The sequence below is a fragment of the Camelina sativa genome, chromosome 5 (genome assembly GCF_000633955.1).
Source record: "Camelina sativa cultivar DH55 chromosome 5, Cs, whole genome shotgun sequence".
Classification (NCBI taxonomy): domain Eukaryota; kingdom Viridiplantae; phylum Streptophyta; class Magnoliopsida; order Brassicales; family Brassicaceae; genus Camelina; species Camelina sativa.
Genome location: NC_025689.1, coordinates 2,284,958 through 2,300,536, shown reverse-complemented (window position 1 = coordinate 2,300,536; position 15,579 = coordinate 2,284,958). Strand labels below are relative to the sequence as shown.

The 15,579-nt window shown below is 43.7% G+C and overlaps 4 protein-coding genes across 8 annotated transcripts in view; all 4 read left to right on the top strand.

The window, feature by feature from the left end:
* On the top strand, nucleotides 355–5,076 carry LOC104785005 (protein NLP8-like). 4 transcript variants are annotated; one of them, XM_010510117.2, is made up of 8 exons: nucleotides 355–664; nucleotides 966–1,021; nucleotides 1,112–2,053; nucleotides 2,656–2,694; nucleotides 2,782–3,513; nucleotides 3,608–3,728; nucleotides 3,824–4,180; nucleotides 4,256–5,076. In XM_010510117.2, the coding sequence occupies exons 3-8, from the start codon at nucleotides 1,139–1,141 to the stop codon at nucleotides 4,867–4,869; spliced, it is 2,778 nt and encodes a 925-aa protein (XP_010508419.1). In that variant the 5' UTR covers nucleotides 355–664; nucleotides 966–1,021; nucleotides 1,112–1,138; the 3' UTR covers nucleotides 4,870–5,076. The 4 variants fall into 4 exon arrangements, with proteins under 4 accessions (XP_010508419.1, XP_019101204.1, XP_010508418.1 ...); XM_019245659.1 differs by adding an exon at nucleotides 2,509–2,548 and having other exon boundaries at nucleotides 355–1,021; nucleotides 1,112–2,052; XM_010510118.2 differs by having other exon boundaries at nucleotides 362–470.
* On the top strand, nucleotides 5,626–6,263 carry LOC104785004 (defensin-like protein 195). Its single transcript, XM_010510115.2, has 2 exons — nucleotides 5,626–5,755; nucleotides 5,868–6,263. The coding sequence occupies exons 1-2, from the start codon at nucleotides 5,689–5,691 to the stop codon at nucleotides 6,077–6,079; spliced, it is 279 nt and encodes a 92-aa protein (XP_010508417.1). The 5' UTR covers nucleotides 5,626–5,688; the 3' UTR covers nucleotides 6,080–6,263.
* LOC104785003 (defensin-like protein 193) overlaps nucleotides 7,076–15,579 on the top strand; it is a 21,465-nt gene continuing 12,961 nt past the window's right edge. The window contains exons 1-2 of one of the 2 annotated variants that reach the window (XM_010510114.2): nucleotides 7,076–7,245; nucleotides 7,412–7,644. In XM_010510114.2, the coding sequence (XP_010508416.1) occupies nucleotides 7,179–7,245; nucleotides 7,412–7,623 (279 nt within the window). In that variant the 5' untranslated portion in view covers nucleotides 7,076–7,178 and the 3' untranslated portion in view covers nucleotides 7,624–7,644. Of the gene's footprint in view, nucleotides 7,246–7,411; nucleotides 7,821–15,579 lie in introns of those variants that run through there. The other variant, XM_019245658.1, reaches the window with a different exon arrangement.
* LOC104788792 lies at nucleotides 8,048–12,018 on the top strand. The gene is made up of 5 exons (XM_010514574.2): nucleotides 8,048–9,303; nucleotides 9,392–9,538; nucleotides 9,637–10,109; nucleotides 10,184–11,067; nucleotides 11,385–12,018. Exons 1-5 carry the CDS (start codon nucleotides 8,424–8,426, stop codon nucleotides 12,016–12,018), a joined length of 3,018 nt encoding a protein of 1,005 aa, XP_010512876.1. The 5' UTR covers nucleotides 8,048–8,423.

Below are 15,579 nucleotides of genomic sequence, written 5' to 3'. Positions count from 1 at the left end.
AATTATAAAATACTCTTTTGATATGTACTTTGAAATAACTTTTGCCGTCAATACGATGAATTTACATGTTTGCATACGTAATAGTATTAGTATCGCAAATAATTGATACCAGTACTTAAATAATTAAATTAGCAGTAATAATGTCGGCTTTGTAAAACATACACTGACATAAATGAAGATACCGTGTCCAAAGGATTCTTAAAATTAAAAGATAAAACTATTTGGATGATAATTAAAAATATAAAAATTTTCCAGTTACCATCACGTCGTCACACGTGGATGACTGGAAACTTAAAACGCATCGTTTTTAATTGCGTTTGCTTACGCAAGCAAAAGAAGAACAAAAGGCTCTGAGAGGAAAGACAGAGAAGAAGAACAAACAAAAAAGAAAGAATCGATCTTTCCGTTGCTTACGAGTCTTCTTCTTCTTCAATTAATGGAAGCGGCCTTATTTCACTCTTGCTGATGTAGTAAGCTGCGTAATTTCAGCAAATGGAAACTATTTGAACTTTCTACTTTTAGCTTTAATCCCAAAGTTTCCTTTTTTTACTCTCTCTCTCGCTCTCTTCTTGTGGCAATATCTCTCTACTCTCCGGGGAAGACAACTCCACTCTCTTTTACTATTTTTAAAACTTTTCTGCCGTCTCTGAGTTCGATTTTCTAGGTATAGAAAGCATTCAAATTTGATCTTTTTTTTTAAGAACTGAGATTGTTCTAGAACTGCGTTTTGTAAAAATTTTGGATTTTTGTTTGGATATTTATTGCAATTCGGTGAAGACGTACGTGTTGCTGTTGTTAGATGTTAAGGAATGTGCTGCTAGTTTCGCATTTGTGGAATTTTGGGCTTTTTGTCTTTATTTCGTGCGGTCCTGTTTGTCTTCTTTGAAAGTTTTCACCTTTTTTATAAGTTTGGTTTCAGAGCTAAGTTTACTACTTATTTCGATGACGTCTTCTCTCTGTTGTAGGTTACTGGTGGAGGTTTGATTCCTTTATATTGTGTGGGATCTTTCAAGTTGTGTATGTAAGATTCTTAAATTGAAAGATCCTGTCTTTGAGATCTTGTGAGTAATGTTCTGTAACTCATCTTGGTGTCTTGTTTTCATATTCTAAGGAGTTTGAGTCTATCATCAAGAAAAAAATGGAAGACCCCTTTGCTTCTAGAGAAAAAGGGTTTGGTTATCAAGATATGCCAACAGAACAGATGGATGGTTTCAGCACGTCGTTTGGTTCTGGTGTTAGGAGTTTGATCTCTGATGATTTGCTCAACTCTTCCTCCGAGCTTATGAATTTCGACTCTTTTGCTGCATGGTGCAACACCCCTTCCGCGGCTGATATCTTGTTCTCCCAATATGGTTTGTTGAACTCCCAACCTATGCCTTTTGGAGCTTTTCATGCAGCTGACTCCCCCAAGGCTACCAGTCTCACCCGTTCCTTCCATGATTTGGAAACCTCTTACTTTGGTGAAGAAACATCATTAGTACCTGAAATAGATAACGATGTGTTAAGTGGCAAACGGCGCAGGGTTAATAATAATCATAAGATTGGTTTCCCTGACGTACTCAACTGTACTATTCCCAGGTCTTTGAGCCACTCACTAGATGAGAAGATGCTTAAGGCATTGAGCTTATTTATGGAGTCTTCAGGTTCAGGAGAGGGCATTCTAGCACAAGTTTGGACGCCTATCAAGATAGGAGACCAGTATGTGCTTAGTACTTGTGATCAGGCCTATTTGCTTGACCCCAGGCTTTCTCAGTACCGTGAAGTGTCAAGGAAATTTACTTTTGCTGCTGAAGCAAATCAACGTTCTTTTCCGGGACTTCCTGGCAGAGTCTTTATCTCGGGAGTACCTGAATGGACATCAAACGTTATGTATTACAAGACTGATGAGTATTTGCGCATGAAGCATGCAATTGATAATGAAGTCCGTGGTTCCATTGCAATACCTGTCCTTGAAGCTTCTGGTACATCTTGTTGTGCTGTCATGGAATTCGTTACATCTAAGGAGAAACCCAATTTTGATATGGAGATGGACTCTGTTTGCCGTGCTCTTCAGGTTGATTCTCTTTTCTCCCTCTCTCCCTCTCTCTCTCTCTCTCACTCTCTCTGTCTCTCATTCTCTTTTTCTTTGCGTATATATATGTTTGTGTGAATTATTGCTACCACCTAGATTGTTGTTTTTCATTAGTTTGTTCCCCAGGCTAAAGTTTGTCTGGTGGTTTTATATTCTGAACATTGTTTTTATCAAGTTCAACACCTGTTAGCTTGTAGAAATCAAGGTTAAAAGAATATTTGATTTTTAGGCTCTTCCAAACATTAGTAGGCAAAAACAATTGAACATAGAGAACTTGTGTCAGGTTTATCTTGAACAATCTAGATTTTGATGTTTTTCGCAGCAGCAAGTGCATAAAACAACTTTTTAAATCTTATGCAAGCTTGATTTAGGGTATGAGAATCTTTGTTGGCTTAAGACCTTCCTGAGTCCTCTGCCTTTGTCAATGAAAGCTTCCCGGGGAGCTCTGGAGACAGTTTGTTGTGGTTGCAACCTGAGGTTACGAAACACAGTTATTGAATACTTGTATTGTACCAAGAATGTTGAAAAAGATAGATGAAATAGTATAGTGTCTGGGAGATTTATGTTTTCATTTTCTTTTTCAGGCTGTAAATTTACGGACAACAGCGATTCCTCGTCCTCAGGTAACATCTGAACTAGACAAAAACTATCTACAAACCATTATTTTTCTTTATTGTATGTCTTAATAATTATGTATCTGTGTTTTCCAGTACCTTTCAAGAAATCAAAGAGATGCCTTAGCCGAAATACAAGATGTTCTCCGAGCAGTATCTCATGCACACAAGTTACCCTTAGCTCTTGCCTGGATTCCTTGTAGAAAGGATCAATCTGTAAGGGTTCCTAGACCAAATTCAGGTGAAAATTATGTTCTCTGCATAGAGGAGACAGCTTGTTATGTGAATGATATGGAGATGGAAGGTTTTGTGCACGCATGTTTGGAGCATTGTCTAAGAGAAAAGGAAGGAATTGTTGGTAAAGCTTTCATATCCAACCAGCCGTTCTTTTCTTCTGATGTGAAGGCATATGACATCAGTGAGTACCCTCTTGTTCAGCATGCTCGAAAGTACGGTCTGAATGCTGCTGTAGCTATAAAACTTAGGAGCACTTACACTGGTGAAGATGACTACATACTTGAACTATTCTTGCCTGTAAGTATGAAAGGAAGCTTGGAACAACAGCTTCTACTAGATAGCCTTTCGGGTACGATGCAGAGAATATGTCGAACGTTGAGAACTGTTTCAGAAGTAGTATCAACTAAAAAAGAAGTGATCAAACCTGGATTTCAGAGTGGTGAGATGTCTAATTTCCCGCAGACCACATGTTTGGCGAACTTTCAGACAACATCACTAGATTCCGAATATAACTCTACTAGAAGCATATTTTCGGGCATGTCCTCTGATAAAGATAACGGTATCACAGTATCTCAAGGCATTTTAGAGCAGGTATGTGATGTGATGTATGCAGTTTGGTTCTTCTGTGGATATTGTGGACCAGTTTGGTAGACTATGCACTGATAATATTTTTCTTTATTCGTAGGATATGAGCAAAGCCAGAACACTGGAGAAGAAGAAAAGCACTACGGAGAAAAATGTGAGCTTAAGCATTCTCCAACAACACTTTTCTGGGAGTCTAAAGGATGCTGCAAAAAGCCTTGGTGGTGAGAACACAATTCTCCAACAACATTTCCTAGCCATGGTTTTAATTTCGTTACTAGACAAACTATCTAAGCCTGACTTGGATTTTCCTCTGCAGTTTGTCCAACTACACTAAAACGGATATGCAGGCAACATGGGATCATGAGGTGGCCATCTCGTAAGATTAACAAAGTGAACAGGTCACTAAGGAAAATACAGACAGTACTTGACTCGGTCCAAGGTGTAGAAGGAGGACTAAAGTACGACTCAGCCACAGGCGAATTCATTGCAGTTGGACCTTTTATCCAAAAATTTGATACCCAAAACGGTCTATTGTCTCATATTAATGATACACATGCAAGGAAAAGTCTGGAGGAAATGACTGATGATACCTCGTTCGAGCTCCAAGAAGCTAAATTTGTCGACAATGCCGTTAAGTTAGAGGAGGATATTACCATGAACCACGCAAGCACAGGTAATAACCTTCTTTATCCATAAACCGTAAATGGAGGGATTAGAAGAATCGTAACCCATTTTCAACTTTTTGCAGGATCATTCATGGAGGTTAATGCTAGTGGTCAGCCATGGGATTGGATGGTGGAGCAGTCCGGCTTAAATGGCAGTGAAGGAATAAAGAGTGTTTGCAACTTAAGCTCTTTGGAAATTTCAGATAGAATGGATCCAACAATCCGTTGCAGTGGCAGTATTGTTGAACCTAACCAATCCATGTCATGCAGCATTTCAGATTCATCAAATGGCTCAGGTGCAATTATGCGTGGAAGCTCATCTACTTCAGTAGAAGATTGGAACCAAATGAGATCACACAACAATAATAGCGGCGGTGAGAGTGGATCAACAATGCTGATCGTAAAGGCCACTTATAGAGAAGACACTGTACGTTTCAAGTTCGAGCCATCGGCAGGGTGTTCTCAACTCTACAAAGAAGTTGGAAAACGTTTTAAATTGCAAGACGGGTCTTTTCAACTGAAGTACTTGGATGATGAAGAAGAATGGGTGATGATGGTTACAGAATCTGATCTACAAGAATGCTTAGAGATACTATATGGTATGGGAAAACAGTCAGTGAAGTTTATGGTTCGTGATTTGCCTCCCCCTATAGGTAGTTCTGCTGGCAGCAACGGTTACCTTGGAACATGCTTATGACGTCTACAGTATCGTGGTACGACTTACACACTCAGTTTTGTATTCCACAATGAAAGAACGTTGTTTATTTCTCCAAATATTAGTTTGCTTATAAAAAGGCATGTAGGAGAAAGACAATTTTGGTTTAGTGGAGTCAGCAAAGTGTATATGTTTTTCCTCTTATATGAATCAGAGAATAAAGGTTGTGATGTAGTAGTACTCTGGAAACACCTATTTACTTATCTTCATACAAGAAAGGAGAGCACTTTAGATGTAGTAGTACTCTGGAAACACCTATTCTAATTGGCCAATGATCCAGGCCCATGGTTACTGTGAAAGCCTATATGAATCGCATGTACATAAGAATCATAATTATTTTAGTTGGGCTTGAGCCTTTAACTGGATATAGATATAAGATATTTGATTAAATCAAATGAATACACGTTTTTACAACGTAATCAACCGTAAATCGAAATAGACAACAATTATGATTTATGATAACGTGAAGATTAGTTCAAAAACTCTTATTACGTGGCCGGCTAAAAGAGGCAGAAGATGTGGGAAGATTTAAGTGATCGATGTCGTCACGGTAACAATATATATCATAAATTTCATAACGATGGTGGGAACGATTCGAAGTCAAAAAAATGAAAAGGTCAAATATTCAAACTTATATCTTTGAAGTAAACACAGAATCTGACTGGTTTAGTTTTGGTATGGTCCGGTTCTATATCACCAAACAAAGCGGTTTTGTCCTCAAGATAATTATAAATAGCACCAACACAAGTGTTATTATAAAGCACATATCAACAAGCCCAAAGTTAGATAAAGAAAGAGAAAATGGCAAAGGCCATGAAATCTGTTTCCATCTTCGTTGTCTTTTTCATCTTCTTCTTGGTAATTTCCGGTAAGCAAACCGTACTCTGCTTTTCTTGACATACTTGCTTCTTTTACAAGTTCTCTGCGATCAATAAAAAGTCATGATATGTGATTTTATGTTCTTGTGTAATATATAACAGACGTGCCAGAGATAGAAGCTCAGTGTAGCGAGTGCTTGAAAGAATACGGTGGTGATGTTGGTTTTGGGTTTTGTGCCCCTCGGATATTTCCGACGTTTTGTTATACAAGATGCCGTGCGAACAAAGGAGCTAAAGGTGGAAGATGCCGTTGGGGAGAAGGCATTAATAATGTTAAGTGCTTATGCGACTATTGCGATGATACTCCCCGTTAAGATCTAAAGTCTTAGTTAATGGATGCACAATGACTACAAACACATACACATCCGTCGTATGTTTGAATGTTTTGTTATGTTTTCCCACAAGTTTTAGTAATGTATTGTATAATAAGTGGATATGAATGGTCCTTGTGATAATACATCTGTAATAAGAAATAATGAAAAGTACGACTTTTGTTAATTTCTGCGACTATATTTGTCATATACATACTTTGACTAAGAGGAAAAGAAACGTACGTGCGATTTGAGTTGCCTTATAATTGTGTTTTGGTATCCATCCACATGTTTAATGTTTACTATGTGGACAGCGTTCCGATTGTTTTGCGGCTAATCTAGACAGTCAAAGACGAATTCCGAACGTAACATGTGTACTAGAGATTTTAATTTGTAATAGAGATCTGAAATCTGAATTCTGAACGTGACGTGTGGTTAATATTTTTTACATGTTATTGTACGTTATACTCAAATGTGATAGTTCTTATATTTTGGACGCATAAATTATGATACTCTTTTAAAAGATAAACATTAAGTCCACTACATTATCTATTTATATAATTATTTAATTTTAAAAGTGACATTAGCTGTAATATTTTTATTTAAAAAAAATTCAAATGGATAACTCATTAATGAATAGTATATACAACTCGCACGTACTTTTTTGGTCAAGACTCATAAGCCAAAAGATTAATCCAGTTTAGAGCATTGCAATATCTCGAGATCTCCAACTTAAGTATGTGTTGTGTTTTAAAAACAGAAATTGGACCGGTTTTTGTATAATTTTTGTTTCTCATGCAATTGGATAGAAAAAGAAACAATGAATATACGTCAGGTCTCATGATTTTACTATCTCGTGCTATTATATCAGGAAGGCAAGTGGTTACTTTTCATATTGATATATTGATAGTGATTATGATGACAACTCATGACCCAACGATAATTATATTATTTTTTTGTCCCAAAGTAAAGATAAATAGTAGCATAGAACCACAACAAGTGTTGAGCATGCGTCTCTTTCTCTATATATATACACGCATACGTTAATTCCAAAGTGAAACGAAGAGATTAGAGGACTAGAGAGAAAAAGAGAGAGAAGATCATGGGAATAGCAAGGAAGTCAGTTACTACCTTCGCCATTTATTTCATCCTCTTCTTGATTATCTTTGGTAATTTAATCAACTCCGTGTATCTTGCATGCATATTTGTTAAATTTTGCGTTTTTGTTAGAGATGTTTCATATATATTCAGGGAGTATTTCTTCCGGTGGCCACAGCAAGTTTCATTATATGTGATATAGATTTGCTTGATTCCTTTTTATATGTCTAAGTGCAGAAGTGCCAGAGATATACGCGCAGGATAGCGAGTGTCTGAAGCAATACGGCGGTAATGTGGGTTTCAAGTACTGTGCGCCACGGATTTATCCGTCGTTATGTTATCGGAACTGCCGTAAGAACAAGGCCGCCGAGGGAGGAAGATGTCGTTCAGGGGAGGCAGGAGATGGTGGTATGACATGTTTATGCGACTACTGCAGCGACAAACCTTAATTAAATCAATATTTTACATACTTTGTGTTGATGTCCCTTTTGATCACAATTAGTATGTTTAGTTCGGTCAAAGAGGGTCGAAGTTCTCTTCTATTATATTGATGTCGAAACACAAAAGACGGGCTACAACGCGACTTAAACGGGTTACAGAAATAGACGAGGATGGTAGACGAGCTGATATCTCGTCGATTCTCCGAGCTATGAGCTTAGAACCGTTGTCTTTTGCTTGGACGAGCTAGGCTTTTGTACTTGCTGTACGAATTCTCTTGCTTTTTCTCCGATCCCCTTTTCTAAAGGCCGTACGCCCGTATTTATAGGGAATCGTGTCGGTTCGTCTAGGAAAAATACCATAATACCCTTTTCTCTCGAAAGAGATATTTATGGGCTTTTTCCTGGGCCGGGTCCTTTTGTTGGGGTTGGATCTACTCCTAACAATAGTCCCCCCCCTCGCCTCTAGTTCGTAGTCTTTAGGCGAAGGACTGCACGTGGGATGATACAGGGTTACTTTTCTGATTGGGCAAACGAAAAGTAGCGCGTGAAGGTGCGGTTTCCAACGTTGAGGGTCGAATCGTCGCGTTCGGTGCTTGAAGCGCGTGAAATCCGGAAGTTGGATCGTCATTGAGCGCGTGCTGCAATGATGACGTTTCTGGATTCTTCTTTTCCCCCCCCTATAAATATCGCTTCCTCTCTAATCTTGTTATCTTCTTCTCGTGTTTTTGGTGCTTCCGTCGTTCAGGTATTTTTCCATTCTTCTATCTCGTCGTTATATTGCTTTTAGTGTGTCGTCGCTTTTTTTTATTATGAATTCTCCTCGATCCGCGTCATCCAATCCCTCTGCCGGAAGTCACCTTCGACGAGCGACGACTTCTGAATCTAGCGGCTCTACCAGATCTGTTCGCCGTCGAACTCGTTCTCTAAGACCCTCTGACTCGTCTTCGACGGATTCGGATGCGGCTCGATTCGAAGAGATAAAGCGTCGTCTTGCTCCCGGATCTGCAGTCCCTAGCTCCTCAGGGCTTACTTTCAAGATTCCCTCCTTGATAGACGAGCCTTTGAACGATGGCTTGTCTTCTCCTAATTTGGACGATGTCCCTTTGCCAACCGTGAATCTCTTCAATCATATGCCGGCGACGTCGATAAAAATTGATGCGGCAGTTGACGCAGTTCGTATCGGGAAATTAAAAGTTGATGTGACAGTTGTTGCGGATCGTCCCAGGAAACTGAACACGAAACCGAAGATCTTGATTCCGAACGCCTTTCAACGTCCCTGGGATGCACCTTCCGGTTTTATTTGTCTTTCAGAGAAATACTTCACCGAGTGCGGACTCACCTTTCCTCTTCCGTCTTTTTTGATGACGTATTTTGCTCGTCGAAAGGCGGCTGTTTCCCAATTTGCCCCGGCGACCTTTCGAAATGCTGTCGGTCTTTCGATCATGGCCGAGGCTGCAAGGGTCAAGCTTACTTGTGATCACTTTGAAGAGTTGACGTGTCTGAATCCGTCGAGTCGGGAGAAGACTCCCGGGCTTTATTACGTAGCCTCGGGAAAGAAGACGACGCTCGTCGAGGGTGCCAAGGGTAAAACGTATAACTGGAAAGGCTCGTATTTCTTTTTGGAAGTTGCCGCGGGGGTTATGGAGGATCCGTCGATCCCTTGGTTTTCTGGGTGGAACCCTTCACCCGGTAGCCGACCCTTCTTGCTTAGTTATCTTCACTTGCTTCCTTTGGTTTTTCTTAACCCCCCCCCTTTTTTTTTTTTTTAAATTTGCAGTTGTTATTCCGAGGTGTTTGCTTCCATACCCTTCTTCTTTCCGAGCCGAAATAGACGCGATTAAGCTCCGTTGCCCCTTCGTTTGGCCGGGAACCGAGGGTAGAAAAGATCGTCCACGGAAGTTAGCATCCAACCGAAGACCAAGAGGTACTATTTCTATTTTTTTTGGTAGTCCGTGTTGATAGCGAGCTTTGTTTTGATATTGTCCCCATCTTATTATTTTTTTTTTCTTTTTTTTTTTTTAGCTGAGACTATGGGGAAACTGAACTTGAACGTCCCTAATGCATCCGCTCGCTATCGCCAAGCTCCAGAGCCGCCGTCTCGGTCGGCTCCCCGTCAGGATGTTCGTCGAGGTTCCGATCCCCCTGCTGCAGGGTCGTCCAAAAAAGCCCCGCCTAACCGCCACACCGGCCCTGAAGAGACGCTTCCAAGGAGGAAGGTGGACGGAACTCCTGGTCGCATTGCCGACCCTCCAAAAAGGTCGCAGAAAAGGAAGGATGGCCCTGAACAAGAGCCGCCTGTCCCACTGAAGAAGTCAAAGCCGGTCGACTTCAGCTGGGATTTTGCTCATTCATCTGGAGCTCGTCCTTTTCCAGCTGACTCGCAGTCTTGTGCCGAGTTGTTTCGGAAGATCCATTATGGCGAAGGTCGTCTCCCTTCCGTTGAAAGGATGAAAGAGGCCGACGCTGTCACCGAAGTTGCTCAAGCGTCTTTTGAGGTTCGTCGGTTAAATCAATTCGCTTCGCAGATCTTCCTTAAATGTATTTTAATCTTTCTTTTTTTTTTTAACAGTTTATTGCGCATATTAATCGTATGGCCACCCGCTATGAATGTCGTGTTCGAGACATGGAACGTTCGGGGGCGTCAAATGAGAGGATTGAGCGCCTCAAGGCTCAATTGGGGGAGGCAGTTCGGTCCAACCAGAGGCTTAGCGACCTTGTGGCCAAACTCGAACATCACCGGAGTGGGCTTATCAAAGAGCGGGATTCTCTCTCGACGAAGCTTAAGGAGTCCGAAGCTTCCTGCAATGGTCTGAAGCTCACCCTTAGCTCGGAGACGAGAAGGCTCAGGGATCGGCGTGATGAATATGGGCACCATGAGCGAATCAATGCCTTTCACGAGGTGGCCGGTCGTGTGCAGAGGCTCCTATCGAAGCATAAAAGCCACGCCGAAGCGGTTGAAGCGTCGCGGGAGAAATTCCTCGAATACAACCAAGCTGTTGGGAACGTTCAAATGCTGGAAACGCTCGCCGCCGAGGGTCGAATTTCCTTGCTTGATGAGGAGCTTAAGGGCCAGGTCGTGGCCGTGATGAATCAGCTGAAGGACGAGGTTGGAGAGTTTGATCTGCCAGACATCTCCGAGGCTGATTTTGACTTGTCTCAGATTTTTGCCGGGCCTCTCCCCCCAATTCCGACTTGGATCGCTTCCCCAATCAGCGGGAATACGGAGGGTCATACTGATGAGGGTGGGGATGAAAGGTCGGAGAGTGGGGAGATCGGGGGTGAAGAACTGGACGAGCAGGAGCAGGTTGACGATCGCCCTTCAGACGGAGTTGAGGCGCAAGTCACCGACCAACCTTCTAATGGAGTCGAGGAGCAGGTTCCGGACTGTTCTGCCGAAGGGTTACCTCGTCCTTCCACTCCTGGGCGCGAGTCTCCGGTTGCTGGCCTAGTCTCGTGATCAGTGTTGTCGCCGTGTTGAGGGGTTGGCTCCCTCGTACTATCTTTCTTTTGCCGTGTTTTGGGGTCGGCTCCCTCGTACTTTATGCGCCGTGTATAGGGGTCGGCTCCCTTGAAAACTTTATTCGTCCTTTTGGGGGCATTAATTGAGGGTCTCATTTAATGCTTTAATTTTCGAAGCGTTGTTTATTGGATTCATTGAATGCCTTTTCCGTTTTGGGAACTTGCGCCTGTTAGGACTTGTGCTCCCCGTCCTATAAATAGCCTTTGTGTTTCCCTTCAATCCTATCTTGGTGAGTTTGTTGTTTTTGTAGGAAGAAGAGAGTTGCTCTGATGCCGGTGACGACAAGATCGGCGTGGTTGCGCAGGGCGCGGGAACAGCTCGGCGTTAGATCCGACGAGGTTATTCAATCAGAACTTAACTATTATAATGCTCGCATTCAGCGACTAAGGGCTTACGTCATTGCCACCCGTCGTTCGTTCGAACGTTACTACGACTTCTGTCGTATTGACGGGGTTGTTGAATGTCTTGAAACGCTGATCGACGAAGGGTTTTTCTTTCCGAAGTGGCGATGGGATCGTTTGGTGGAAGAACGCACCCGGCGCGAAGATTTATGTGCGGAAGTGGTAATTCCCGCACTCGAGCAGGGCGACCTTGATACCCTTGGTCGGAGGCCGTTTGAGGAACGAGAGGAGATCGAAGCCTGTCGTGATCGTATCGACGTGCTTCGCCGCTACGTGACGCAGTTGGAGAGCACAAACCACTATTTTAGCGAAAGTAGTCGCGTCGAAGGGATTTGTGCGTACCTCGAGGACATGGTTGGGCGAGGCATGGCTGTTCCGATGGATCTGCTGAAGGATGTGAAAGAGTCATGCCGCTATTGGCAGACAACAATTGGCGGGTTGGAATTTAACGAGCCTTCCAATGCCGATCTAGGAATTGAATGACTTGTTTTCCGTTGTTGTAGCTCTTTCCTCTCCTTTTATTTTTTGGTTTGTGCCGTAATGGGGTCGGCGCCCACATCAGACTTGCATCCTCCCCTTTAAATAAATCAAATTTCGTAGTCCTGAGAGTTCTACTTTTTACTTGACTCCAATATTTTTTAAACGTCGCCTTTTTTTTTTTAAAAAAGTGCGACTCGTGATGGTCGGCTTATCTCTTTTATGCGAGTTAGACTCGGCTTAATATAACCGGGGGCGACCGTTAATAGTCGGCTTATCCTTTAGTGCGAGTTGCGACTCGGCTTAATATAACCAGGGGCGACCGTTAACAGTCGGCTTACCCTTTTGTGCGAGTTGCGACTCGGCTTAGAATAATACGTCGGAACGTCGGGTCATTACCGGGCCAGGGTAATGACTAAAATAATTTGCAAACGATGATTCATTCTTTTGAAAAAGAAATTTTATATTATTGGCGGCTGTGTCCCGTAGAATGGGACTGCCTACGTACCCTCCGATCAGGAGGGATCAAGCCGTTCGTAGTGCACATTTACATGTTTATTTAAACTATAGAAAGGACGAGCTGGATATAGCCGAGCTCGCCTGGTGATTTTCAGTAGTAGTAGCGCTTGAGATGCATCGAATTCCAAGATCTCGGCACTGGTTTGCCGCCCATTGTTAAGAGTTCGTACACGCCGGGATGGACGACCTTAGACACTATATACGGTCCTTCCCAATTAGCCCCCATTTTTCCGGCGTCCGGTTCGGCGGTATTTTCAAAGACCTTACGAAGGACGAGATCGCCTTCGTCGAAATGCCGATTGTGGACTTTCTTGTTGTAGTACTTGGCTGCGGCGAGCTGATAGTTCTGGATTCGTAGGAGTGCTTTGTCTCGTTCTTCTTCTAACTCATCGAGTCTATCCAAGAGCATCTGACTGTTGAGCGCGGTATTTTGAACGAGCATTGTTCGCCGGAGGCTCGAACTGCCGACCTCAGCTGGTGCCATCACTTCCATCCCGTAGGCTAAGGAAAATGGGGTTTGGTTAGTGGACGTCCTGGGGGTTGTTCGGTAGGACCAAAGTACTCCATCAAGCTCGTCGGCCCAGGCACCCTTCTTGGCGTCTAGTCTTTTCTTAAGACCATCGAGTATGGTTTTGTTGGTAGCTTCGCCTGGCCGTTGCCTTGTGGGTATCGTGGCGTCGACTTGCTTAGTTTGATCCGCCATTTTGCAGAAAAATTTTCGAATTGCAGGGAGATGAACTGCGATCCGTTGTCAGTGACTATTTCATATGGAAGACCGTGGCGACAGATTACGTATTTCCAGACGAAGAGTTGGACGTCCCTAGCTTTGATATTTGCGTAAGACTCGGCCTTGACCCATTTGGTGAAATAATCGGTTAGAACGAGTATATATCGCTTTTGTCTGGAAGTTGGTAGTGGGCCAATGATGTACATCGCCTAGCGCATGAAAGGGTAAGGAGCTATTCTGGCTCGTAGGAGTTCAGTCGGCTGATGAATAATGGGAGCGTGTCGCTGGCATTTTTCACACTTGGCGACGAACTTTTTGCAGTCAGATATCAAAGTTGGCCAGTAATGGCCGTGCTTCTTGATTCGTAGTGCTAAGGCTCGGCCACCTGAGTGATTTCCCCCAGCTCCTTCATGTGTCTCCATCATCACGCGTTCAGTGTCGTCGCCGTGTATGCAAAGCAAAAGGGCTCCTGACGCCGTCCATCGAAGCAAATGATCTTTCATCAAGGTGTAGTGGGCGGCTTTAGCCTTTAATCTCCGCTTAGCCCATTTGTCTGTCGGCACGTCGCCGTCAGCTAGGTATGCTCGGATTTCAACTCGCCAATCTGTCGCGTCGCTGCCAGACGCAGGTTCGCACCCTCGGTGCGACCTCATCGTTCGATAGGTGGTTCTGATTTCATTGGGCTGGTGGAGTGCGAGACAAGTCTCGGCATGCGTTTCACTTATGCTCGGCGTATCAATGCTTTCTACCGGGATGATTCGTCGCAGATCGGGATCCGATGTCGAAGCGAGTGCTGCCAAAGCATCGGCCGGAGCGTTGTCCCCTCTGGGGATTTTGATGAGCTCGAATTCGTCAAAACGTTTTGACAGAATCTTGACGACATCGAGGTAGGCTGCCATGGGCTCACTTTTAGTGTCGTACTCGCCGCTGAACTGGTTGGTGACAAGCTGAGAGTCGCAAAAAGCTCGTATCCGTTTGATCTGCATTCCGTTAGCGAGCTTAAGCCCGGCGATGAGTGCTTCATACTCGGCGACGTTGTTGGTTGCTTGGAATCGGAGACGGAAGGATTGCTCCAAAATTTCTCCGGTCGGCGAAGTTAGTCGAATCCCTATCCCTGACCCAAGATGAGAGGATGCCCCGTCCACATGTAGGGTCCACCGGTCATCTGACGGGTCAGTGGGTGTTGGTTCGGCTTCCCCAAACGGTAGTTCAATCAGAAAGTCAGCGAGTACTTGGGACTTTGCAGCTGGACGAGTTCGATACTCAATGTCGTACTCGCTAAGTTCGATTGCCCATTTTGTTAGTCGGCCCGATTGATTCGGGCTGTGCAGTATGGATCGTAAAGGTTGGTTGGACAGGACAGCGACAGTGTGCGACTGGAAATACGGTCGGAGCTTTCTTGCGGACGTGACGACTGCCAGGGCAACCTTCTCGACTGTCGGGTAACGAGTTTCCGCGTCGTCGAGTGATTTGCTTATATAAAAGATGGGTCGTTGCTCTCCTCGATCGTCTTTAACGAGTACACCGCTGACGGCCGACTCTGAGACCGCGATATAAAGAAATAAGATTTCGCCGAGCTCCGGTTTTGCTAAGATCGGTGGGGTCGATAAATAGTTCTTTAGCTCGTTGAACGCGCTGTGACAGGCCTCGGTCCACTCGAACTTGCCCTTTGTTTTGAGAAGCTGGTAAAATGGTAAACACTTGTCGGTTGATCTGGATATAAAACGGTTTAGAGCAGCGAACCGTCCAGTTAATCGTTGTACTTCTCTGGCGTTTTTTGGTTGTGGTAGATCAATGATCGCCTTAATTTGCTTCGGGTTCGCCTCGATGCCTCGTCTGGTTACCAGGTACCCAAGGAATTCGCCGGATTTGACTGCAAATGTGCATTTGGCCGGATTAAGCTTCATCCCATACTTGTTGAGGGTATCGAAGCATTGTCGCAGATGAGTGATATGATCCTTTGCGTGCTGTGACTTGACGAGCATATCGTCGATGTAGACCTCCATAGTCCGGCCGAGTTGCTCGGCAAACATCTTATTGACTAACCGTTGATACGTCGCTCCCGCATTTTTAAGGCCGAAAGGCATGACCTTGTAGCAGTACGTCCCTCTATCTGTGATAAACGATGTTTTTTCCTGGTCGTCCTTGTGCATTAGAATCTGGTTGTAACCGGAGAAGGCGTCCATAAAGGTTAACAGCTCGTTGCCTGCAGTCGCTTCGACGAGCTGATCGATTCTTGGCAATGGGAAACTATCCTTTGGGCAAGCCTTATATAGGTCGGTAAAATCGACGCAAATTCGCCACTTTCCATTCTTCTTTTT

What these genes read in the sequence shown, in the direction of transcription:
- LOC104785005 (XM_019245659.1), top strand. Translation starts at nt 1,139, where the DNA reads ATGGAAGACCCCTTTGCTTCTAGAGAAAAAGGGTTTGGTTATCAAGAT. An exon ending in TCTGTTTGCCGTGCTCTTCA is followed by an intron (nt 2,053 to 2,508) that starts GGTTGATTCTCT and finishes TGAAAGCTTCCC; the next exon opens with GGGGAGCTCTGGAGACAGTT. An exon ending in CTCAAGGCATTTTAGAGCAG is followed by an intron (nt 3,514 to 3,607) that starts GTATGTGATGTG and finishes CTTTATTCGTAG; the next exon opens with GATATGAGCAAAGCCAGAAC.
- LOC104785004 (XM_010510115.2), top strand. Translation starts at nt 5,689, where the DNA reads ATGGCAAAGGCCATGAAATCTGTTTCCATCTTCGTTGTCTTTTTCATC. An exon ending in CTTCTTCTTGGTAATTTCCG is followed by an intron (nt 5,756 to 5,867) that starts GTAAGCAAACCG and finishes AATATATAACAG; the next exon opens with ACGTGCCAGAGATAGAAGCT.
- LOC104788792 (XM_010514574.2), top strand. Translation starts at nt 8,424, where the DNA reads ATGAATTCTCCTCGATCCGCGTCATCCAATCCCTCTGCCGGAAGTCAC. An exon ending in TGGGTGGAACCCTTCACCCG is followed by an intron (nt 9,304 to 9,391) that starts GTAGCCGACCCT and finishes TTAAATTTGCAG; the next exon opens with TTGTTATTCCGAGGTGTTTG. An exon ending in ATCCAACCGAAGACCAAGAG is followed by an intron (nt 9,539 to 9,636) that starts GTACTATTTCTA and finishes TTTTTTTTTTAG; the next exon opens with CTGAGACTATGGGGAAACTG.